This window comes from Panthera onca, chromosome D3, assembly GCF_046562875.1.
Source record: "Panthera onca isolate mPanOnc1 chromosome D3, mPanOnc1 haplotype 2, whole genome shotgun sequence".
Classification (NCBI taxonomy): Eukaryota; Metazoa; Chordata; class Mammalia; order Carnivora; family Felidae; genus Panthera; species Panthera onca.
In genome coordinates, this window is record NC_138350.1 from 54765683 (window position 1) to 54793072 (window position 27390).

At 38.3% G+C, this 27390-nt stretch overlaps 1 protein-coding gene across 7 annotated transcripts in view; it reads right to left on the bottom strand.

Moving 5' to 3' along the window:
- The window catches only part of NOL4 (nucleolar protein 4), a 429971-nt gene that overhangs the window by 302391 nt on the left and 100190 nt on the right, over nucleotides 1-27390 (bottom strand). For all 7 annotated transcript variants that reach the window (XR_009604343.2, XM_060613568.3, XM_060613567.3 and 4 more), the window contains 2 exons: nucleotides 4667-4778; nucleotides 3645-3757 (listed from right to left, as the gene is read on the bottom strand). Coding sequence is in view for 6 of the 7 variants with exons in the window: in XM_060613568.3 (XP_060469551.1) it covers nucleotides 3645-3757; nucleotides 4667-4778 (225 nt within the window). In the remaining variant the exon portion in view is untranslated. The remainder of the gene's footprint in view (nucleotides 1-3644; nucleotides 3758-4666; nucleotides 4779-27390) is intronic.

Genomic DNA, 27390 nt, shown 5'->3' on the forward strand with positions numbered 1-27390 from the left:
TTTTATCATCAATAAGTAACAGTCTTATAAGTATATATTTTAAGAAATGTGGACAACAAATTAAATGGTTATACAACCAACTGTATCTGCTGTGTATTTTAATTTTAAAAGAAATCACCATTCTATTAATCATAGGTGTCTTAATGATTGTGACTATCTTAAATATTTTCCTTTATGATTTCCTCTGATATACATTTTATTTTTCACAATTCTACTCCTTATTAGAATATAAATTATCCAATTGCTTACATTTATAAAGAGCTTTAACAAAACTAAGTGCATGTATTCATTCTGTAAGTTCTATTCAAATTATTGACTGATTAAATTACTATCTTTGATAAGAGGTGGAAAAAGTGCCTAAAACCTAATGTTGCGGTTTTTTATTATCAACATAGAGACAATGCTAATTGTCTAGGAATGCTAAGTCTAGGAAGAAATTACCAAATATTTCTAAGAATGAAGAACTGGAAAACTTGACTGATATGATATTAAGTATTTTATTTTATTCATGATCATCTGTAGGCCATTCATCTGAATTCTTCCCCTATGGGTATTTTATTCTATATGACAATCAGAAAGAGAGTCTTCAATCTGACTTTATTCCTTATGTTATTAAAATCTTAGGATAATGAAAGCCATGGCCAACTACCATAGAATTTGCTTCCCTAAGGCTTAATTTTTAAAAATTAGAATAAATATTTTACTGTAACAAATAATTTTATTCCCAGTCTTTTTCCTTTTAAGACAATTGCATGGAATTTAGATCCTCTGATCCATTCCATATTTTATTTTAGTTTTCAAGTTCCGGATTTTACCTCTAGAGGTCTCTACCCTGCGACTCCTGATTTCCATTGCTATTTGTCCTGATCTCATTTTCCCATTTCCTGAATGATTAATTACAGTCTCCTAGGTTTCTATCCACCTCCAATTTCTTCCCCACCAGTCCTGTTCGTCATCTATTGCTAAATTAACCTTTCCACTTCAGAAAGTGCCACTTCTCTGCTCATAAATTTGCAGCTATATTCATCAATCCAAATCTACCAAGTAATGTGTAAGTTGCTCAAACATTAAGGGTTTTCCATAAGACTGCTTGAAACCCGCTCCCACAATCTAATCTTTGTTGTTTTTCACTTACCTTATGCTCAAACCAACTCAAAGCCCATACTATTAGCCTTTCTATGGAATGCACCACCTCAGACCTTAGTGTGCATGAGTGTAGATACTGTTAAAAATTCAGATCACCACGTGTCACACATTATGTCTAGAATCAGAATCTTGGGCTGGGGTTCTGCAACATGCAATGCAATGAGTTCCGCGGGTGCCCCTGACGTTGGTTATGTAGCCAGTAATGTTCAGAAAAATATTCTGTGCTGATGGAATTACTCTATAATATTCCCTATGCGGTAAGGTGACTACCAGCTTTACTTGGCTATTGAGCACTTGAAACATGGCCAGTGCAACTGAAGAACTAAAAATTTAATTTTAGGTAATTTTAATTAATATCCGATTAAATTTAAATATCCACATGTGGCTAATGCCTACCATATGGGGCAGTGAAAATCTAACAATTCCTCATTGTTGGATCTTGAAAATATTTCCAATCATTCACTATTAGCAATGCAACAAACATCCTAATACTTGAGTTGTTCCATACATCACATTCCTTAGTATAAATTTCTAGTCAAGCATATGAGTAACATTGAAAAAATTTTAATAATTATTGCCAAACTCTCCCCCGGTAAGATTATTCTGGTTCAAACTCCATCAACAGTCTGTAAGAAGGTCAACTGATCTTACATTAGATAAAGTATTTTGATTCTCATTCCTGGCCATCTTTATTTCTCTTAATAGCATTTAGCATCTTCTTCTATACATACTTTTATTATTTATGTCCTTTATTTTCTCCCCTGCAACTAGAAGTTTAATAAAGGCAATATTTTTGTCAATTTATTAAGTTTATCTCCATTATCTACAAGAGTACCAGTTACATAGAAGGTACTCAGTAAATATTGGTTGAACTAATTGAAATAACACATTAAAATTTAAATATAACTGAGCACAAAGAAATATCTCACTTGATTTCCGTTTTAATGTAATTTACTTAATCACTTTCCTATCTTTCAATAATCAAAACTTCTAAAATTTTGCAAATAATCTAGCCATTTATATGAATATTTTGAAGGCAGTGTGCATCCAATTGGTATTTTCAAGATGTAAGGATGAGAGCTATTTTCCTAATCCAGTTATAAATTAAAAGGATCTACTCCCTTCGTGTGAAATACTTATGATGTTTTCGAAGCCAGAAGGATTCGGCATGTGTGGGCTGTACTGTTGGCACAGAGTTGATTTTCTTACTTTTTAGCCTAGAAATAAATGTACCAACATCTAAATGAGCTTCCTACAAATAATTTGACAGCTCCAACTAGTTTATGAGGTTTAATTTTTTTTTCCAATTATATAATAAATCAGGAGAATAACTTTCCATTCTCCCAGATGGATAGACATTAGTATTTTTTTAGTTGTCTTTTATATCTTTAACCCAAAGATTTTATTACTATTTACTTAATCATTTATATGTAGCCATCTGATAATATGAAATCCACGTCTGCCACTGTACAAATACAGATCTTCTCACAAAGTGTACTCTCAATGGTTTTTTGAGATAAAACAATTTTATAATATAGTTTTAAGATTAAACCTGCTCAAATAAAGAGGAAAACAAAAAATATGAGTTTCATTAAACAAAGTAAGCTCAACAAAGTGAATTTTATAACACTTCGCCAAATAACGCTGTATTTGAAAAATAAATATTTAACCACATTTCCTGTTATTGAGAAATTTCAAGAAGGACTGTATGTATTAGCCTGAGAAACCACTCCTAATACTGATCATCTGAATGTGCCTATTGATTAATGGCTTGTTAACTGACTAGTTAACAAGGATTTCCTAAGACCCTACTGCTACAAGTTTTGGTGGCAGAATATATATAACTTGGTCCCTATCTTCGAGATACTTCCACCAAACTGAACACTTAATTAGTATCCTAAAGAATATTCAACAAGTGTGCATTTGTGTCTAATACATGCCAGCAAGCGCACATCTCGATTCTACTCTACAAATTAAACAGGATAATTTGCAAAATACCCCTAATTAGGAAGAATCACAACAAATTCTCTCTAGAAAATACACACTGGTATAGAGAATAATGGAAAAAAAAAAACCTTTAAAACATACAAAAGATTTAGATGGTGGAGAAATGATTATACTTGAAATGCCCATTAAATTGACTTTTGTGATTTCCAGGAAAAATAGCCTGGCACTTTCCTTGGATACTCACTCATTTGGGATACTTTCCCCTGAACTTTCTAGCACTTTACCAAGGCTAGCTTGATGGTGGTCCATTAAGGAAAAAGAAGCTTTCTTGGGAAGGAACACATTCCCACCCAGCACTGAGGTAGATGTGTTGAGACAGGGACTCTCTGTCGGGGCTAGAAGTTTCTGCCTGTTTTTTCCATCTGTGCAATGCCAGTAACATTCCTTTCATTAAAGAATAAATTACCATCTTCAAAATGCCATCATGCTTAATACGATAGTCATGGTTATCAAACTTCATTCCGACTTGGAAGTCGGTATTTCCATTTTACCTCATCTTGCTGTGAGTTCAGCAGCTGCAACTTCATGTGCTTCATGTAGGCCATGGTAATTGGCATGTTGTAGTCAATCATGCTGGTCACCAAAGTCGGAGGTTTTCCATTATCTGCAATAAAACATTTTTAATGGGTGTGAAAGTGATACTGCATTCTACCTGTAATTTCAAGCGATCCACGTTGTTAAAATTGAAATCTGGTTCTAGACACCAAGTCTTTAGGAGGTTGGTAGCATTACGGATGGATGGTAGGAAAAAGTAACCATACAAAGGTACATGGGACAAACTAACGCTATGGATAAACTAGTGATTTCTAACTACGGGAAAGCTTTTTGATACCCTGGTAGCAAAGGGTGAACCCAATACAGTGATTAAACACAACCATTGATAGTTTTGAATTTTTCTCCTTTGCTGCACACCTACAGTTCCTATGTGCTACTCGAGTAAAAAAGGAAATTTGCACATTTTTTCCTTTCATCTTTTTCTTCTATGTCTATTCATCCCCCAACACACGGGAATGAACTAATCTAAATGTCTCTTTGAGATTATTTTAAACTCGCAGAGAAACTCACCGATTAGGAAAATCATATAAGTAATTTTCAATGAGAACTAAAGTCAAATTATAACTTTCATGTAAAAATTTTCAGCAGAGGAGCTCCATACTATACTCTTCACTTTTAGAAATAAGGAACTGGTGGATTTAAAAGGAGATTGATGGAACATCAGGTTCCTTGCTAACTATGTTTAACATCCCATGAAATACACATGATATGTGAAAATTAAAATATTATTATAGGGAAAAAAGTTATTTGCCACAGTCAAAACCACCTTTCTTCTGAGAATGGGCACAGAATTACTCTGAAAGTGGATATTCAAAATTGACTGCCTCTGGATTGAATCAACGAGACGATCGGACTTGTTGAACTATTTCAGTCTACCACATGTGTATAAAGATGTCGGATATAAACTGCCATTATGAGTAAAATGACTTTAAGTCTCACTATTTGACACCACAGCTACCTTTGTGATCTGTTCCATCTGGGTTTAAATGCATTCTTTTCTGGCACTCTGAGCAGCTCATTAGAAACCGTGTCACCGCTTCTCTTGGTAAGAAGGCATAGCTCTCTGAAATCTGAAATGATTCACAAAATAGAGGTGTTATTATATAAGCTGACTGCACATGAGTCAACAGAAATGATCACTGTATTTCCCAGTAAGACGCATTATTCCATAATGGCAGGAAGCACAATGAAAGCATGCACTGCGTACCATGCATCATTTCAAGAAATATCTATCCAACTTGATTGCATGTCTCTTAGTAATAGCTAATAATGTGATGTGGAGAACAAACCATCACCCACATCTGGATGGATATCTGTTTAGGTTTCTGCATTTCTTTTAGGAAACGTAATCACAGTGTGCAGATATTCTAGTGAATTTTCCTATGAAAAATTGCCAACATTGTTTTTTAGACTTACTGCTAGCACCATCAAAGTTTTATCCAATTTACATATATTTTTTAAAAATTTGGCCCCAACTAGAAACACTAAACTTTGGATTTTGCATTAGTGAGCATTTCTTCAGTATGGCTTTTTAAAACATTTTAAGTCAAAATAACAGAAAATTCTAAGAGAACTCATGTATATATTTGCTACAGTGAATCATCCCTTCCACAGAAAATGACACACCTGGAAATGCATTTTGGCCACTTATTTCATTTGTTATTTTACGTCAGTGTTTCAAAATTTATGTCCACAAAAGCTCAGGCTGATTAGCAGAGCAACCTTCTCCGGTACACTCTATAGAGCTTCTATTATCAGAATCATGATCTAGATCCCATTAGAAATCAATACTCCTATCAGTCATTTTTAAAATACTAATTTTTCAAAATCCAAGGTATTTCTCTCATCAAAGCCAATGACTTAAGTGAAGCTGACAGATTGTTAAATATCTCTAAATAAAAGCGGACACTGACTCGGACAGTGCTGCTAAGAAGTCTGATGCAGGGCGTCAATCTTCCACCACAGCACTAACACTGGTACATGAAATACACCAGAAAGAAGAAGAATAAACAAGGTGAGTTGTGAGACATAAATGCCAAAGAAAATTTCTCAGGTGTATGTACAGCTGTTATGAACACTACCACGCTTGAAGCTTGTAGAAAGGAAATATGCACCTTGTGTGTAATTGAGTACAATTCTACACCAATTCTGTTAATGATGATGGGGTCAAATTTTACTTATTCATGCTGTAGAAAGAGCACAACATTGAAGAAATCCCATGCACTAAAATCCAAAATTATAAAGCAAACTTTGCCTTGCATTTAATAATAAAGTCAGTTTGTATCAGTTAGCCTAGATCAGGGCAAAAAAGCCACAAGAATACCAAAGAGAAGGCACAGGGCCACAATTAAAGTCTATCATGGATGATCCATATACAGGTAATTAAAATTCAACTTTACTAGGGTTTTTAATTTACTATCATTTGTAAATTCAGATGTTGTCCAGTTTAAAAAAAATACTTCATACTGTACAAAGAATTTTGAGAGAAATATAAACAGAACAACTTGAAAGTATTTCATCAAGCTATTTTATTTATGTTATATTTTTAGAGAGAGAGAGAGCAAGCACGAGTGGGGAAGAGGGGCAGAGGGGAAGAACTCCACTGAGTGTGGAGCCTAATGTGGGGCTCTATCCCACGACCCTGGAATCATGACCTAAGCCAAAACCAAGAGTTGGACACTCAACCGACTGAGCCCCCCCAGGTGCCCCCCATCAAACTATTTTATATTAGTTATTGAATAAGGAAATACATACACAAATTAAGTTCTCATTCCCTTTCTCTTATGCTATTTTCCTAACTACACACACACACACACACTTGATTATTACTCATCTGTTTTATAGAAGGAACTCACACCTTTGCCTGATTTATTAATCTGATTGGAGATCATCTTTCTGACACCCCAAAAACCTATGTTAAAGTAATTCAGAAGTTACAAACAAATGTCCACGATGCATGCCTGGCCCTAATATTTTAACTCACATGAAGTTATAGTCCATTGGAACTAATGGGGCTGTCCAGTAAATTCTTCAACAAATAGGATTTGAGTAGAATGTTCTACTGATTTTCAGAGGATTTCTATTACAACCCTATCTACTTATATAAAAGGCAAACCGTCCATTGAAAAACTGATGAGTAAATGTGGAGTTGAAGACACCCTGTGTTTGCTTCCAGCATCCTGATGCTCTCCACAATCTTCCTATTTCCCAATGCTAATAAGGCGCTTGTGTAGGAATCCCGTCTAGATGGATTTATCATTGACCTGGCCCAATCATATTACTTGTCCTGGCATTACTTAGCTCCAAACCAATGGTTTTAGAATCATTATTAATCACATTACATTTCTTTTAATAGTTTAACTCTGTAATTAATCACATTACATTTCTTTTAATAGTTTAACTCTGAGAAATGAGTAACTGTAACGGTCACAAATATGTTTGTGTTCATGTGTACATGTGGGCATGGAAAAAAATATAAAATCCTGCTTTGTATCTTAGAAAGGAAATTTTAGCAAGTATTTTATCACATCATTCTCTGTGGTATTATGCTGGCACAGCACTTGCCATGCCACCACATGTTATATCAGTGGATAAAAGCATTTATTTGGGGGTACTTTTCTTGGTGTTCAGAATCCACTTTATGGGGAGACCAGGCAAGGCATCCCACTCTCCTTGAATCCTTTTTCCCCACCTCATGCTCACTGGGGCTCACAGACCTCGGAGTCTTCCTAAGCCCAAGGAGAAAAGACCCTCAGAACAGATTCTTCACATCTTACACTTATTTCTGAAATGATATTTCTCCTGCCATGGAGGTGAAGAAGGAAAATAATTTCTTTTTCCTTATCTAGAATTTTTCCTCCCAGGCCTCTTTGAAATTAAGGATCCTAGGCAACCTTCATGGCTGAAGTTCTTAGAATATTTGTAAAAATGAAGAAATACTCTTAAAAAGCTCTTAAATTACAGTACATTTGAATAAATACATTTCATATTTAAAGCCCTGTCTTTTGATCCTGTCGGTATCTTCCCGTAACGCCATTTAGAGATAACATTGAAAGCCCACATGTGAAGCCTCTTTAGAAATTGAGGCAGGGGCAAAATGCCCTTATGGCTCCTTCTCTAATGAAAGGCCCTGTTTCCATTTGCTGGGAGTGAATGTTGGAAATGCTAAACCAACTTTAAATAGATATTCATAAATGGGGATAAAACACAGGGATGTGTTCTTCTAGGCTCTCCATTCATCAAAGTCCTAACATCCTTCATGCAGTCTGTAATAGTAGTTGCAAATAAAACTTCGAAGGGACAAAAATTGAAAAAATATTTTGATTGAGACACTTGAAATACCATTCTACTAACACTATAATTAATTATATGAAATGCTATAATCATTCATAAATGTCTATTTCCTTGACCCAGTCTTCAAATCTAATCACTTACTTGTTTCTAGGATAGAAATTGAACTTTGAATCGAGTATGGAACATTTTCTAGAACACTGATGAAGATAACACGTCATTTGAAAATGTATTCTTAGAATTATATTTATATTTTGGAATGATAGAGAGTATTTACTTTGAATTTTTCCATGAGGAAACACTGCATCTTTTTGGTAATAAGAAGCAAAACGTAACATGAATGGATATTAGTCTTGCTCTCTCTGCACTGAACACTAAAAGGACAACTGCCTTATGACAAACCACATATACTGCTTATACTAGAAATTAACATCCAAAGGAAGGACTAGAACCTAGCCACACTGAAACTTACAAAGTAATACCAAACATCATTTTTCATGTAAACTACTGTGAGGCATCTCTTCCTCAGAAGATGTTTTTCCTATGAATCCAGACTTGTTTTCTTAGATTTATGTAATGCTTTGTATTTTTCATTGACTTTTTGCATTCCTTACGTTAGACGGTAACTAAACAGATTTCACAGTAGTTTTTTGATAAGTGGATTGACTGGTATAAAGAGATGAAATGAGTTGCCATTGTTATGCAACAAAGGACAAAGCAGAGGGCTTTGGGTCTCCCAAATCCTGGTCTATCTCTATGAATTGAACGGACCATGATGAGCTTATCTGACTGACAGACAAATGCTTGGGGTCCAAAGAAAGCAGAAACATTGAAATAGATTTTTTTTTAATTGTAGATTTCAAAGTGTCTCACAGGACAAAGTCAGCACTTGTGAAACGTCCTTAAACTTGAGTTATGGCTGAAGATTTGTTGTTACTCCTCTTAAGTTTGTGGTTCCGGGGTGGGAATGTTGGGGCACAACGTATTTTTTCATTACTTACCCCTTCTAAAGACCTTAATTCTTCTCTGTATTGGACATTATTAATACTGTTTTTACAATGAAAATATTACATTCTAAGTCCATTAAAACTGGACTTCGTCGGGAGGATTGACAAAGATGGCAGCGTAGGAGGGCGCTGGGCTCACCGCGCGTCCTGCTGATCACTTAGATTCCACCTACACCTGCCTAATTAACCCAGAAAACCACCAGAGGATTAGCAGAACGGAGTCTCCGGAGCCAAGCGCAGACGAGAGGCCCACGGAAGAGGGTAGGAAGGGCGGCGAGGCGGTGCGCGCTCCACGGACTGGCGGGAGGGAGCCGGGGCGGAGGGGCGGCTCGCCGGCCAAGCAGAGTCCCCGAGTCCTGCTGGCAAAAGCAGAGGGGCCGGACGGACTGTGTTCCGACAGCAAGCGCGACTTAGCGTCTGGGAGGTCATAAGTTAACAGCTCTGCTCGGAAAGCAGGAAGGCTGGAGGACAAAGGGAGAGAGAGCTGCTGAGCCCCCGGACGACAGAGCTCAGGTTGGTGGGGAACAAAGGCGCTCGTCAGCGCCATCTCCCCCGCCCATCCCCCAGCCAAAATCCCAAAGAGAACCAGTTCCTGCCAGGGAACTTCCTCGCTCCGCACAATACCCAACTCTGTGCTTCTGCGGAGCCAAACCTCCGGCAGCTGGTCTGACTCCCTCCCGCTGCCACAGGGCCCCTCCTGAAGTGGATCACCTAAGGAGAAGCGAGCTAAGCCTGCCCCTCCTGCCCCCGTGCACCTTGCCTACCCACCCCAGCTAATATGCCAGATCCCCAGCAACACAAGCCTGGCAGTGTGCAAGTAGCCCAGACAGGCCACGCCACCCCACAGTGAATCCCGCCCCTAGGAGAGGGGAAGAGAAGGCACACACCAGTCTGACTGTGGCCCCAGTGGTGGGCTGGGAGCAGACATCAGGTCGGACTGCGGCCCCGCCCACCAACTCCAGTTATACACCACAGCACAGGGGAAGTGCCCTGCAGGTCCTCACCACTCCAGAGACTATCCAAAATGACCAAACGGAAGAATTCCCTTCAGAAGAATCTCCAGGAAATAACAACAGCTAATGAACTGATCAAAAAGGATTTAAATAATAAAACAGAAAGTGAATTTAGAATAATAGTCATAAAATTAATCGCTGGGCTTGAAAACAGTATAGAGGACAGCAGAGAATCTCTTGCTACAGAGATCAAGGGACTAAGGAACAGTCACAAGGAGCTGAAAAGTGCTTTAAACGAAATGCAAAACAAAATGGAAACGACGACAGCTCGGATTGAAGAGGCAGAGGAGAGAATAGGTGAACTAGAAGATAAAGTTATGGAAAAAGAGGAAGCTGAGAGAAAGAGAGATAAAAAAATCCAGGAGTATGAGGGGAAAATTAGAGAACTAAGTGATACATTAAAAAGAAATAATATACGCATAATTGGTATCCCAGAGGAGGAAGAGAGAGGGAAAGGTGCTGAAGGGGTACTTGAAGAAATAATAGCTGAGAACTTCCTTGAACTGGGAAAGGAAAAGGCATTGAAATCCAAGAGGCACAGAGAACTCCCTTCAGACGTAACTTGAATCGATCTTCTGCACGACATATCATAATGAAACTGGCAAAATACAAGGATAAAGAGAAAATTCTGAAAGCAGCAAGGGATAAACGTGCCCTCACATATAAAGGGAGACCTATAAGACTCGTGACTGATCTCTCTTTTGAAACTTGGCAGGCCAGAAAGGATTGGCACGATATTTTCAGTGTGCTAAACAGGAAAAATATGCAGCCGAGAATCCTTTATCCAGCAAGTCTGTCATTTAGAATAGAAGGAGAGATAAAGGTCTTCCCAAACAAACAAAAACTGAAGGAATTTGTCACCACTAAACCACCCCTACAAGAGATCCTAAGGGGGATCCTGTGAGACAAAGTACCAGAGACATCACTACAAGCATAAAACATACAGTCATCACAATGACTCTAAACCCGTATCTTTCTATAATAACACTGAATGTAAATGGACTAAATGCACCAACCAAAAGACATAGGGTATCAGAATGGATAAAAAAACAAGACCCATCTATTTGCTGTCTACAAGAGACTCATTTTAGATCTGAGGACACCTTTAGATTGAGAGTGAGGGGATGGAGAACTATTTATCATGCTACTGGAAGCCAAAAGAAAGCTGGAGTAGCCATACTTACATCAGACAAACTAGACTTTAAATTAAAGGCTGTAACAAGAGATGAAGAAGGGCATTATATAATAATTACAGGGTCTATCCGTCAGGAAGAGCTAACAATTATAAATGTCTATGCGCCAAATACCGGAGCCCCCAAATATGTAAAACAATTACTCATAAACATAAGCAACCTTATTGATAAGAATGTGGTAATTGCAGGGGACTTTAACACCCCACTTACAGAAATAGATGGTTCATCTAGACACACGGTCAATAAAGAAACAAGGGCCCTGAATGATACATTGGATCAGATGGACTTGACAGATATATTTAGAACTCTGCATCCCAAAGCAACAGAATATACTTTCTTCTCGAGTGCACATGGAACATTCTCCAAGATAGATCATATACTGGGTCACAAAACAGCCCTTCATAAGTTCAAAAGAATTGAAATTATACCATGCATACTTTCAGACCACAATGCTATGGAGCTTGAAATCAACCACAGGAAAAAGTCTGGAAAACCTCCAAAAGCATGGAGGTTAAAGAACACCCTACTAACGAATGAGTGGGTCAACCAGGCAATTAGAGAAGAAATTAAAAAATATATGGAAACAAACGAAAATGAAAATACAACAATCCAAACGCTTTGGGACGCAGCAAAGGCAGTCCTGAGAGGAAAATACATTGCAATCCAGGCCTATCTCAAGAAACAAGAAAAATCCCAAATACAAAATCTAACAGCACACCTAAAGGAAATAGAAGCAGAACAGCAAAGGCAGCCTAAACCCAGCAGAAGAAGAGAAATAATAAAGATCAGAGCAGAAATAAACAATATAGAATCTAAAAAAACTGTAGAGCAGATCAACGAAACCAAGAGTTGGTTTTTTGAAAAAATAAACAAAATTGACAAACCTCTAGCCAGGCTTCTCAAAAAGAAAAGGGAGATGACCCAAATAGATAAAATCATGAATGAAAACGGAATTATTACAACCAATCCCTCAGAAATACAAACAATTATCAGGGAATACTATGAAAAATTATATGCCAACAAATTGGACAACCTGGAAGAAATGGACAAATTCCTAAACACCCACACTCTTCCAAAACTCAATCAGGAGGAAATAGAAAGCTTGAACAGACCCATAACCAGTGAAGAAATTGAATCGGTTATCAAAAATCTCCCAACAAATAAGAGTCCAGGACCAGATGGCTTCCCAGGGGAGTTCTACCAGACGTTTAAAGCAGAGATAATACCTATCCTTCTCAAGCTATTCCAAGAAAGAGAAAGGGAAGGAAAACTTCCAGACTCATTCTATGAAGCCAGTATTACTTTGATTCCTAAACCAGACAGATACCCAGTAAAAAAAGAGAACTACAGGCCAATATCCCTGATGAATATGGATGCAAAAATTCTCAATAAGATACTAGCAAATCGAATTCAACGGCATATAAAAAGAATTATTCACCATGATCAAGTGGGATTCATTCCTGGGATGCAGGGCTGGTTCAACATTCGCAAATCAATCAACATGATACATCACATTAACAAAAAAAAAGAGAAGAACCATATGATCCTGTCAATCGATGCAGAAAAGGCCTTTGACAAAATCCAGCACCCTTTCTTAATAAAAACCCTTGAGAAAGTCGGGATAGAAGGAACATACTTAAAGTTCATAAAAGCCATTTATGAAAAGCCCACAGCTAACATCATCCTCAACGGGGAAAAACTGAGAGCTTTTTCCCTGAGATCAGGAACACGACATGGATGCCCACTCTCACCGCTGTTGTTTAACATAGTGCTGGAAGTTCTAGCATCAGCAATCAGACAACAAAAGGAAATCAAAGGCATCAAAATTGGCAAAGATGAAGTCAAGCTTTCGCTTTTTGCAGATGACATGATATTATACATGGAAAATCCGATAGACTCCACCAAAAGTCTGCTAGAACTGATACATGAATTCAGCAAAGTTGCAGGCTACAAAATCAATGTACAGAAATCAGTTGCATTCTTATACACTAACAATGAAGCAACAGAAAGACAAATAAAGAAACTGATCCCATTCACAATTGCACCAAGAAGCATAAAATACCTAGGAATAAATCTAACGAAAGATGTAAAAGATCTGTATGCTGAAAACTATAGAAAGCTTATGCAGGTAATTGAAGAAGATATAAAGAAATGGAAAGACATTCCCTGCTCATGGATTGGAAGAATAAATATTGTCAAAATGTCAATACTACCCAAAGCTATCTACACATTCAATGCAATCCCAATCAAAATTGCACCAGCATTCTTCTCGAAACTAGAACAAGCAATCCTAAAATTCATATGGAACCACAAAAGGCCCCGAATAGCCAAAGTAATTCTGAAGAAGAAGACCAAAGCAGGAGGCATCACAATCCCAGACTTTAGCCTCTACTACAAAGCTGTCATCATCAAGACAGCATGGTATTGGCACAAAAACAGACACATAGACCAATGGAATAGAATAGAAACCCCAGAACTACACCCACAAACGTATGGCCAACTCATCTTTGACAAAGCAGGAAAGAACATCCAATGGAAAAAAGACAGTCTCTTTAACAAATGGTGCTGGGAGAACTGGACAGCAACATGCAGAAGGTTGAAACTAGACCACTTTCTCACACCATTCACAAAAATAAACTCAAAATGGATAAAGGCCCTGAATGTGAGACAGGAAACCATCAAAACCTTAGAGGAGAAAGCAGGAAAAGACCTCTCTGACCTCAGCCGTAGCAATCTCTTACTCGACACATCCCCAAAGGCAAGGGAATTAAAAGCAAAAGTGAATTACTGGGACCTTATGAAGATAAAAAGCTTCTGCACAGCAAAGGAAACAACCAACAAAACTAAAAGGCAACCAACGGAATGGGAAAAGATATTTGCAAATGACATATCGGACAAAGGGCTAGTATCCAAAATCTATAAAGAGCTCACCAAACTCCACACCCGAAAGACAAATAACCCAGTGAAGAAATGGGCAGAAAACATGAATAGACACTTCTCTAAAGAAGACATCCGGATGGCCAACAGGCACATGAAAAGATGTTCAGCGTCGCTCCTTATCAGGGAAATACAAATCAAAACCACACTCAGATATCACCTCACGCCAGTCAGAGTGGCCAAAATGAAGAAATCAGGAGACTATAGATGCTGGAGAGGATGTGGAGAAACGGGAACCCTCTTGCACTGTTGGTGGGAATGCAAACTGGTGCAGCCGCTCTGGAAAGCAGTGTGGAGGTTCCTCAGAAAATTAAAAATAGACCTACACTATGACCCAGCAATAGCACTGCTAGGAATTTATCCAAGGGATACAGGAGTACTGATGCATAGGGGCACTTGTACCCCAATGTTTATAGCAGCACTCTCAACAATAGCCAAATTGGGGCGCCTGGGTGGCTCGTCGGTTAAGCGTCCGACTTCAGCTCAGGTCATGATCTCACGGTCCGTGGGTTCAAGCCCCGCGTCGGGCTCTGTGCTGACAGCTCAGAGCCTGGAGCCTGTTTCAGATTCTGTGTCTCCCTCTCTCTCTGCTCCTCCCCTGTTCATGCTCTCTCTCTGTCTCAAAAATAAATAAACGTTAAAAAAAAAAATTAAAAAAACAAAACAAAAAAAAAAAAAACAATAGCCAAATTATGGAAAGAGCCTAAATGTTCATCAACTGATGAATGGATAAAGAAATTGTGGTTTATATACACAATGGAATACTACGTGGCAATGAGAAAGAATGAAATATGGCCTTTTGTAGCAACATGGATGGAACTGGAGAGTGTGATGCTAAGTGAAATAAGCCATACAGAGAAAGACAGATACCATATGGTTTCACTCTTATGTGGATCCTAAGAAACTTAACAGAAACCCATGGGGGAAGGGAAGGAAAGAAAAAAAAAAAAAAAAGAGGTTAGAGTGGGAGAGAGCCAAAACATAAGAGACTATTAAAAACTGAGAACAAACTGAGGGTTGAGGGGGGGTGGGAGGGAGGGGAGGGTGGGTGATCAGTATTGAGGAGGGCACCTTTTGGGATGAGCACTGGGTGTTGTATGGAAACCAATTTGACAATAAATTTCATATATTTAAAAAAAAAAAAAACTGGACTTCGTCAACAATGCAGAATATCATGAACCAAATTATCACACATTCGGAATAGAAACGACCTCTCCCAACAACAACAACAAAATATGGTAATACTTCTACATAAAAATAATTGAACTGAGGCATCTTTTGATGGATTATACAATAAACTCGGCCTCTATAGCAAAGATAGTATGACGTTAGTAATCTAACGATAAACAGATCTACCCGATGAAGGCCTAATGATCCAGGGCCATAAAGGGCACTGCTACCAATCTTCCACTTGTGGGTTAAAACAACAACAGAAAAAAAAAAAAATCCGGGACACATTTCTGAAAAGTTTACTGGCAAATTGTATGATTGAAAAGAGGATGGGCATTTTACTTTGCCAATGTCCCTGCCACTCTGAAGAAAGAAGAAACCACATTTTTTCAAAACCTTACAACTATAAAGCCAAATTCTGGCTTCCTCTCAGCACAGCTCAGTTAAGGTCAAAATGTCAGCGATCCAAAAGAACTGAAATAGGAGTGCCTGGGTAGCTCAGTCGGTTGAGCATCGACTCTTGATTTCAGCTCAGGTCATAATCCCAGGGTTGTGGGATCGACCCCTGCATCGGACTCCATGCTAGATGTGCAGCCTGCTTAAGATTCTCCTTCTCTTTCCCTCTGCTCCTCTCTCCTGGCTCATGCTCTTTAGTAAAAATTTAATTTAAAAATTAAAAAAAAAAAACTTAAAAGATCAACCATAAATTGATTTGCAAATATTATCTTACAAATTCAATAGTATATAATTCCTAAAGTTTTCTTACACTTACTTTTGATGAGCAGAGCTTTGTCTTCAGAAGTAAATCTTTCCTACCTAGATCTGAATACTTGAAGTAACATTGAGTTGGAAAAATGGAAGAAGTTAATCAAAACATTGTAATAATAAATTGCTGCTTTGCTGTTGTTTCTGAGACTGTGTGTCTCACGGTTATAGGATGCAAGTTCAGCTCATTAACGCGAGCCATAAAATTGTGACAGCAACATGGCTAACAGAGAAGGATTTTAAAACAGGGCTCTTTGTTCTAGGTCTCTTTTCCTCGGTCCCAAGCCTCTTCTTCTCTAATTTTAACCGTTTAATTTCTGAACATTTTCAGTAGAAAAGTGCTCTAAATGTACTCAGTTTGTACATATATCCGCAATACTCTGGTTCCTGAAATTGTAGAGTGGACAATTCTCAAAATTAAGATATCATTCAATGTATGCCAACTATAACTCACTGTTGCTGTTTTACACAAAAGGAAATGTTTCCTGAACAATACGTGTGCATTTAAGTTTTCCATGAATTGAGTCCTTAAGCACTGGTTATGCTAAGTAAGGATTTTACATGGATTTTACACTTTAATCCTCACAACGATCCCAGGAAGAGATTACTGTCATTACCACCGTCATCTCTGTTTAGAAGATGAGGAAACTAAGCTCCAGAGAGGTTGTACAACTTGTCAAACAAGTAAAGGGACAGGATTCAGGTGACTATCTGGTTTCAGAGACGATCCTTTTAATCACTGTATATATAGCCTCTCCTGCTTATTAGCATTCAAAAAGAAATAGAGAGAGACTGTCTCATCCATAAAGAGTTGGAATATTAATGTCACTGCATAGGCTAACATGCTGAAATATTTATCATGTCCCCCAGTGTGCGGTTCTTTGTAATATTAAGATGCTGTAACTGGTTTGAGGTGACATTCTGAATACAAGGGGCAGTCCAATTCTCTGTACCTTGGCTCAGGTTACAAAGTTCCACAAGAAACACATCAGACTGTGCAGTAACGACGGAGAGCTCCACCTGGAGGAAACGAACAACATGCTGTTCGGCAAGAACTCATGGCTAAAGTGACGGCTTCGAGACAATGCCGTCACATTTAACAGCCGGGAACAAAATGCATAGGGCTTCTGCTTTTAATAGAATGTACGAGAAGGACTATGAGTAGCCTATTTCTAAAGGAGTAAGAATTCTAATTGTTGAAGGAAATTCACCAGTGGAGAAGGCATTCTTGGCTTAAGATTCAAGCCTGCCACATGAGCTGAAACGGAGACACTACATGATGCTGGGAAATCATGAGCATTAGCAAACACTTCTTAAAGCAAAACAAAACAGCTAACGTCAAACGATTTATCCACCAAAATCACACCATTTTGTCCTAGGTTCAGTAAGGTTTTCCCAAACAAAACAAACCAGAATTAATGTTACTAAATATCAGTAATTTGGAAAACTGGTAGGCAAGTGCTGAATTTCATCGTAAGTTACATTACTCCTCATCTCGATGTCTTGGTATAGTGTGCTCCATTTCAGATACTGAGTCTCTAAGGAAATAAAACTGGCCTAATCATACCATTTTTAAAATTACTTTTGCCTTTTTTGTAAAATGATTTCAGAGAGTAGCAATAATACTTTTATTTTACTGGAATTAAAACCATGTCTGTTGCTGAATACCATGCAGTAACTTGTGGAAGAATTTGCCCTCGGAGATAAACTTTTGCTATTTTCTCTTATGAACACTCTTGAGATTCTGAACAAAAAATAAATTAGAAGTTTTCTCCTGGTGAAATTTGTTTACCTTGCTATATTTGGTATTGTGATATTTAATACTGTGCTCCTCTGTCCCAAACCACGTGCAATGTATAGAAATGGATAATACAACTATAGAAACTGCAGTTTTAAAAAGTAATAACATTTAGGCCTGCCCAGGTGGCTCAGTCGGTTAAGCGTCTGACTTTTGATCTCAGCTCAGGTCACGATCTCACTCACAGTAATGAGATCAAACCCCACAGTGGGCTCTGCGCTGAGCATGGAACCTTCTTGGAATTCTCTCTCTCCCTCTTTCTCTGCCCCTCCCCTGCTCATGTGTGCACGCTCTCTCTCTTTCTCTCTCTCCCTCTCTCTCTCTCAAAATAAATAAAAATTTCCAAAAATAAAATAAAATTGAAATATAATTGAATAAAGCCTATAACTCTAAATGCTATTGAAGACCCCATAGGTCCTGATTCATAAAGAAATAGCAGCACACCTCTTTTGGAAGAAGGGAAGCCTTAGTTCGGGGTAATATCTTCTATTCAACAAGGGCTACCCTGCCTTTATCTACTTTACACATTGTGTATCTTTGAACACATTTGAAAGGAAGGAATTAAGGCTAAAAAAAGAAAGAAAGAAAAGAAAAAAAAAAATCCCGCAAATGCTCTAACACCTGGCTCAGACATTTTTCTACATGTATTGTGAAATTGAAATGTCCAGCCAGTGGTTTGCTCTTATATTTATATGGATTCTCTTTTACCCATTTTATGCATGAGAAAAGATGAGCAGGAGCATCATTGCACTTCCACAGAGATAATTATTAATTTGCAGAGGTGCATATGGAAGCTGTCTTTCAAAGATGAAGACATTTATGGGGCACACAGGGGGCTCAGTCAGTTAAGCATCTGACTCATCATTTCGGCTCAGGTCATGAACCCAGGGTCATGGGATCGAGCCCCACACTGGGCTCCACACTGAGCACAGAGCTTGTTTAAGATTCTCTCTCTCTCTCTCTCTCTCTCTCTCTCTCTCTCTCTCTCTCTCCCTCTGCCCCTCTCCCCCGCTCACACTCTCTCTCAAAAAAAAGAAAAAACAAAGATGAAGACATCTTTCACCTAAACATTTACTTATTCAACAAATACCTACCAAAATGCACAGATAGTAAACTTATCCCTGAATACTTCTACATCTGGTTCTATACCACTAATGTGCCTGGATATATCAAATTATTGGAATCGCCTATTAGTAACTATTTGATTCATTCTAAAGTCATCCTGAAAAATGCTTTCATCAGGACTCAACATAAATGCTCTTAGGTAAAAAGTGCATGTGTGGTAACATTCAAATAGACTGCAAGCCAGGCATTTGGCTTGTAGGCATTTACCTACATCAAAACTGCATTCACTCTGGACCTCAACAATTTTTGGGTCAAAACCCTCAGTAATGTTTAGAAACATTTGGTGCTAGGTTGTATCTGTCTGACCCCTAAATGTCTGTTAAACAACCAACTGAATCCCCGTACCTTAATAATGTCTCCAATACCGAAACCAGCTGAAGCTGCATTTGCACTCCATCCCCAAAGTCACCACTGCTCCCCGACAGGAATCTCTTGTTTTGTTTTGAGTTCCCATAAATCCTGCACTATTGCTTGATTTGCTACGACTCTGGTGCTATTATCATTTGCTATTTTCAGTCACAGCATGGTCCGCTTTTCCTTTTCCTTCTTTCTTGTCTGATCATTTTCTTTCTTCTTGGATCATTCACCAGCTCCCCTTGCTTTTTTCACTTAGTTGAGGGGGATGGGATGGCCCAGAAAGGAACATCTAGTGCTGAGTTTTAGGATTGTTTTACTTTATTATTTTTCACAACTGGAGGAATTTAATTTCTAATAAGAAAAAAAAGCAACTGAGTGTAACATGGCAAATTCAGATCATCCTTACACGTATTTGGGGCTTATGACTGTTTTTATTTTTAATTACAGATAGGGGAGGCACCACAATTTTTTCTACCCTTAGGGTCTAGTGTTGATTTTTAAATAGGATTAATGATAGTGGATAAAACACAGCATGCCCAGCTAAATATAAATCCCACATAAACATGCAATACTGGGACAAACATATTAAAAATTAGTGTGTATCTGAAATTCAAATATAACTGGGCATCCTCTGTCTTATTCATTAAATCTGGTAATCTCACAGGATACATTTATCTAAAATGAGTGAAAATATGGGTTAGAGCCTGAAGATGATTTTAAATTTGAAACAAATTGTTACATCAGGAAAATATAAGAATGTACCAAGAGCTGAAGTGAGAGCCAAGGGGAGTGGAAGTGATTACTGGAAAGTATGGAGGCAATTTGAAATCACAGTCCCCATTTAAAGTGATGCTTTCCAACTTTTAAGACCAACAGCACAAGTGTAAATATAGTTTATATGATAAGCTAGCACATATACACATTTATAAATTAAAACTGATCATTTCTGTTTCCTTCCATTTTATCCTTTTAAAGGATTTACAACCCACTAAATTGACTTGATAACTCACTAAGGGGTTGTGATAGGTAATGCAAACAATGGGTCTGAAGCAGAAGAATGCAGTCTGTCAATGCAAATATTTTTGTTATGGGGTTGAGAGAAGATGCTGCATAGGCGGTCAAATTTAAAAATGAAGGCTGGAAAATCCAAAGAAGGCCTAATGCAGGCAGGGATATTTTTAGACAGTTCAGGTCAACCTGTAGACAGCTCAAAGTGATCTGAAAACCAGAAGCAAATGCATCGGATGTAGTATGAGGGGAATGAATGGTGAAGGCAGAACAGTGGCAGAAGTCAGTGTCCTCCAGGGACAGGGAGATGCTAGAATGAGAGGCGAAGGGCAAAGACACTCAGCTTGGGCAGAAGCACAGAAAACCGCCACCTGACGTGAATTGAGGAGGTAAGCAGAGAGGGAACAGCATTCCAGGGCAAAGCACATGAATGAGGCACTACAACATCACACACTAGGAGATCAAGGCATAGGCAAACAAGAAGTAGCATGCCATGTAATTTAATTCTAATTCATTAACTCTTCCTGGAAACAGTTTTTGCTTCATTGATTACAGTTCAAACTTCGCTGTATTGCTTTGTGAAAAAAGAACCTTATTCTCTTTCTGTTTTCTCTCTCTTATAATGATGCACATCTTTAATTTGGAGCTGTATTTTTTACAATAATTAAAATAGTTATCATCAATTGAGCAAATGAGACACCATCAACAAGAGAGATAAGCAACTGGCGATAGATCTCTAAAGTTGTGAATGCTATTTTTGTCACTTCTTATGTCAGAATATTTGCCTGTTAAGGAACAGATTGTTGTAACAGAGAATTCTTATATTAGATGAAAAAAAATGAGCAGATGGGCAGTGAAAAGTTTTTCTTCATGCACATTTCCTAATAGTAAAATAAAGAGAATCCCTAAATATTGCATGTAAATAAAATGACTCAGCAAAGCAAATGCTTATATAATTACTTGCTGTACGAAGAGCTACATGAAAATACACAATTACACACACGGGAATTGTGGAGAATTTACTTCCTCTCTTGATTTTTTCTGAAACATGTTTATAATATGAAATATTAGTGCATTTACTGGGGTTAGGAAAGACCAGTTAGAATTCAACTTTCCAGGGCGCTTGGTCATGATCTCACGGTTTGTGAGCTTGAGCCCCACATCTGGCTTGCGGTTGTCAGCTCAGAACCTTCTTTGGATCCTCTGTCCCCCTCTTTCTCTGTCCTTCCCCCACTCATGCTTTCTCTCAAAAACAAACAAAAAAAACATTAAAAAAAAAAAAAGAATTCAAACTTCCTGGTCTAGAATTCATCAGCACATTCAAGCTCTCCCTTGGTTCTGACTGCAATCCCCTCTGTTAAACTTTACCTTTACTACTACGTGCTGCTGGTCAATGGGGATGCAGTGTTTCTTTTGAAACAGGTACCTAAGAATACCACTGCCACAGGTACTTAAAGCAGGCAAGAATTAGGCACCTTAGGGGAAATGGGAATAAATGGAGAAGGTTAGACTTCACTACTCAGGAGTCCAGTAAGTTACAGCACCCTCAAAGATCTGTGCAGGCAAAGTGCACAGTCATGAGAGGATAACTATGTGCCACGATGCAGAAATCATAGTCTGAATTCTTGAACTGCTCAACAACCGGCAAATAATGATAACAATTTTCTGAGATACTAAGTAGAGAACTGGCCACATGGTGTCCTTCAGAAAATGTCTCTCGGGGCGCCTGGGTGGCTCAGTTGGTTAACCGTCCAACTTCAGCTGAGGTCATGATCTCATGGTTCGTGAGTTCAAGCCCCACATCGGGCTCTGTGCTGACAGCTCTAAGCCTGGAGCCTGCTTCAGATTCTGTGTCTCCCTCTCTCTCTCTCTGCCCTCCCCCACTCTTGCTCTGTCTCTCTCTCAAAAATAAATAAACATTAAAAAATGTTTAAACAAAGAAGAACACATCTCTCAACTTGGTGTGTTTACTGTGCTATAGAGGTGACCAGAAATAGAGAATAGGGATGCATTCTGACTCTCACAGGAAGCCGGGCTTGTGTTGCTGGAACATAACATTCAGGGGTGAAGGACAGTAAATGGCTTGGAGTATTTGGACAAAGCCAACTGCCCGCTGAAAGACCTACAGAGCCCGACTGAGAAATGTTGTCTTAGATTATACAGATAATAACTAATGGATACACAGGTCAAAGATACTATGTTTACCCGTTCTCTACTTAAGAGAAAAAGCATACCAAGAGAGAGATTTCTTGGTCAAAGTTCCAAATTCTCAAAAGTGGCAGCTAAGTCAGTTTCTTCTGGGATTCACCTCCTTTCCCATTACTGTAGCCAAGGCGTAGAGTACAGCTGTGCCATGTACTGACTGGAGAGGACTTCCCCGGAAAAAAAGAGGGGGCTGGGGAGGAGTAGGGCAGGTGAACAGACAAGGAATAGGTGAAGGCTGGTCTCTTTTTTACCTATCAGGAAAGGACACCTGTTTCTGATAAAGCCAGTGAATCATAATCTCAATTCTGGGAAAGTCAAGCACATGTGCTCCTCTTTGGCCTATGGGAGTGTTATCCATAGGCCAAAGAGGAGCACAGATGATACAAAGAAAGAGATCTTTCAAAATCTAGTTAGTAAGAAGCTACGTAAAGGCACCTGTTTGACTCTGTCAGTCAGGCATCACATTTCGGCTCAGGTCACGATCTCATGGTTCATGAGTTTGAGCCTGCATCGTGTGAACTGGAGCCCTGCTTCACGTGAGCTGGAGCCCGGCTCCAGACTCCATGCTCTATTTCCCTCTCTCTCTCTCTCTCTCTCTCTCTCTCTCTGCACCTGGTGGGATTCTCTCTCCCTCCCCCTCTCTCTCTCCCCCTCACTCACTTGCATTCTATCAATAAATTAAATAAACAAATAATTTTTTAAAGAAGCTGTTTATAGAATCTGTCACCCCACAAAAACTACACATCAAAAAAAAAAAAAAACAAATTTCCATTCCCTTCAATATAGTATCATGTTTGAAGGAATTACTGTTTAAATTTTTACATATATTATTTCTGAGCCTCAAAAAAAAAAAAATCCTTCACATAATACAAGCCCAACTTGTTACCTAATCTGGGATTTAGCCGGGGTGGCTCAGTTGGTTACGCATCCGACTTTGGCTCAGGTCTTGATCTCACAGTCTGTGAGTTCGAGCCCAGGTAGCGCTCTGTGCTGACAGCTCAGAGCCTGGAGCCTGCTTTGGATCATGTGCCTCCCTAGCTCTCTGCCCCTCCCCACTCATGCTTTCTCTCTCTCTCTCAAAAATAAACAAACAAAAAAACTTGACACAAATGCTTAGAGCAGCATTATTCACAGTAGAGAAAAAAATAAAACTAAGTAAGAACAAAACAAGTCTGGTTGACATCAAAACGGGAACCATTTTCTCTCTACTACCTCATCCTAGTCATCCACATCCTGTCTCTTCTTCCTGTTATAGTTTATCCCTTTTAAATACTTATGTTAAGTATTTACATAGGTGCACCCATGCATATGCTTGAAGAAACTCGGGAGATTTTTGTTTGTTATATCATCACCACACCAGGGAAGACCTAAATCTCTGGATCCGAGTGAGAATCACCAGCTGGTAGGCATTAATCATCCTGTTGTAAAGCTGCATTGGCTCACTTTCACCACAAGGGTGCGCCGAAGTAGCAATTTACCAGGCTGGACATTAAGAGTTAATAGTTTCTCCAAAAGGTTAATTCCCTTTCGAGGAACAGATCTACTCACTGGGACATTATCGTTTAATACAAAAATTGTTAACGACAGGGCTTGTGACATTAGTTGATGATTAACTGGTTTCGGTGAGTTCTTATGTCTTTTGACGATTTCCACTACCAAAAAGACAGCTTCAGAGTATAATGGATTTGCACTATTAATCTGCCCACCTGTGATAATTTTAACTACACCTATATGAGAAATAAATCAATTTTGATGAATGGCAGTACACTAGTATTCAGTTTCAGAATGGTTGTATAATAACTCTAATTGCCTTGCCATTGATTTTTTTTTTCCTTCTGAGATGTTTCACCCATCTGACTTATTAGGCTGAAAATTACTTTTAGTTTTCAACAATAGTATGGCTGCTCTAATATAAAAGTAGATCTAACATTATGTGTACCATGTTTAAATTTAATAGATGTTTTCAATACTTAGAAATCACCTGCCTAAAACCTATATATGTGTGTATGTGTGGAATATGTAGGTGGAAGTGTGTATCTGATAAAAATAAACCAATGCCTGGAAAAGTAAGTAGTGTTTATATCCTGCCTCAAAGATGATAGCATCATTTTAAAAAATTATGTTTATTTATTTTGAGAGAGAGAGAGAGAGAACAAGGGAGGGGGAGAGAGAGAATCTCAAGCAGGCCCCGCACTATCAGTGCAGAGCCTGATGCGGGGGTGGAACCCACGAACCATGAGATCATGACCTGAGCAGAAATCAAGAGTCCAACCCTTAGTTGACTGAGTCACCCAGACACCCCAAAGATGATAGCATTATTTAATGGAGCATTCAAGTTTTGCTTGAAAAGCAAATGAGAAGCACTTGTGTTAAAATATTTTTTTTACCCTATTCATAACCTACAAAATTGCATAAATCTGGGGCTCTTTTCAAGGTCAACATGGGCTGTGCAGTCCACAGTCTTTACAGCCATGGGATACACTGCTAATCTTATTTCATTATTGCCAGTGACAGTAACATCTTTATACTCTTTAGTTGGTATCAAAAAGGCAAGGGCTTCACAAAGACAAGGAGAATTTATTCCTTCGACAACTGAGTGCCTTCTTTGACACAGTGGCATGAGAAACAGATATGGTGCCCCCATCATCAAGAATTGTGTGATTATTTCAACATCTACCTAGTCATAAAACGCAAAAACAAACAAAAAAGGAACCTTATCCAAGTAGCATAAAATATCTATCATTGAAAATGTTTTGTACTCATAAACTCTCAAGGATAAACTAGTTATAATTTCATAATATCATCGTTGAATTCAATATTAGAGAATGTCTACAAAATTATTTGAAGCTAGAATAATTTTAAGTTTTTTTTCTATCTCTATCTGATATCCAGAACAGTTGTTTATTTAAGACACTGTAGGAGTACCTGGGTGGCTCAGTTAGTTAAGTGTCCAACTTCAGCTCAGGTCATGATCTCAAGGTTTGTGAGTTCAAGCCCCATGCTGGGCTCTGTGCTGATAGCTCAGAGCCTGGAGCCTGCTTCGGATTCTGTGCCTCCCTCTCTCTCTCTCTGCCCCACCCCTGACTGCACTCTGTCTCTCAAAAATGAATAAACATTAAAAAAATTTTTTAAAGCCACTGTAGTTTATAATAATGAAATAAAAAATGTTCCCTGCATAAACAAGGCAGGAACCTATATTCATTTGCTATGTTACTTTGCTTTGAAATTTCTTTGCATTAAATCAAAGAAGATGGCTTATCAGCATAATATTAACTTCTAGGTCCCAGAGAACATTTTCCTCAACACGTAGCTTCAGTAACACCCTATCCATGCACTTGAATCTGTGAGAGGGAAGGAGAGAATTGAAAATACTAAAAGGGATTGAGAAGAGACAGAAGCGTACACTTTTTTATTGTATTATAGTGAATCATGATTGGATAGTACTTTTTACTAGAAAATCCGATTTAAGTTTCAGAGTTTTAAATCTAATACTTCCCATCAATTTTTAATTTTTTCCTTTCTCTAGATTTTTATCTAAATTCCAGTTAACATACAGTGTAATATCAGTTTTAGGTGTAGAATTTAGTGATTCATCACTTACATACAACACCCAGTGCTCATACAACAAGTGCCCTTCTTTCCGTTCTTTTGTTTTTAGAGAGAGAGAGTGCAAGTAGGGAGAGAGGCACCAAGGGAAAGACAGAGAGAAAGAGAATCCGCGCTGTGAGCGTGGAGCCCGGCAAGGGGCTGGATCCCACGATCCTGGGATCATGACCTGTGCTGAAATCAAGAGTCGGAGGCTCAACTGACTGAACCACCCAGGCACCCCAACCTTTCTAACATATTTTTAAACACTGTTCTCACGTTCTAAAAATATCAAAATAAATGGTATCCTCTTTTTGGAAAATATTTTCAAATGAGGTTTGTAAAGGTTTTTCATCTTTGCCTTGATGACATGAGATCCCAACTTCTAAATATCATACATGTTTCAAAAGCTATATGTAAGTGTAATGCCACACTAAGGGCTCATACAAAAATCCAGCAGATCCTATGCTACCTGGGGTGCCAGATATCAAAACATTAATTTAGGGCAACGCACATTCCCATCCAGTATACTTCTCTATGGTTGAGTTAAACCCAGCTAGATACGAGAGACAGAGGCAAATGTGTAAAGTGATCACACAAAGTGTCGATGACTGCTCGAAGCCTTACTCTCCAGCTTTTCTTGCTCAAGGATATTTGAAGCCTGTATAAAGATACAGGGGCTATGGTTTAACCCAAGTAAATTAAATCCTAACTGTAAAACTTGAGGCACTGTGATAGGGAAGGGAAAAATATTTGGAGAGCAAAGCCTCTCTGGCACTAATCACAGAAGTATATAGGTAGTCCCCTATTTCAATAGTAAGATTGAGCAAATCCTATTAAACGCTGTCTCAGACTATAGGACCGTAAGACAGGTAACACTGGTCTTCACACGATCATTCATGTTCACAATAAAGATACAGAAGAAAAACCATAAATAAACAAAAGGGATATATAGCAAAGTCATCACGTTCTAGACAAGAATAAATGCAATTGGGGTATAGCCGTATGTGTGGTGCAGCAGCTTAAAATCCCATAATAACTAAGGAGCTGCTCATTCGTCACATGATTCAGATTACTGCAACATTTTTAACAAAAATGGAGTGCAGTGAAGATTTGCTGACACTGATAATATTTTATGGACTTTCTCCTTTGATTACTATTTTAAATTCCTGGAAATATGAAGTCCAATGACTACAGATCCTTTTCATTATTGCTCTTATCATCATCAT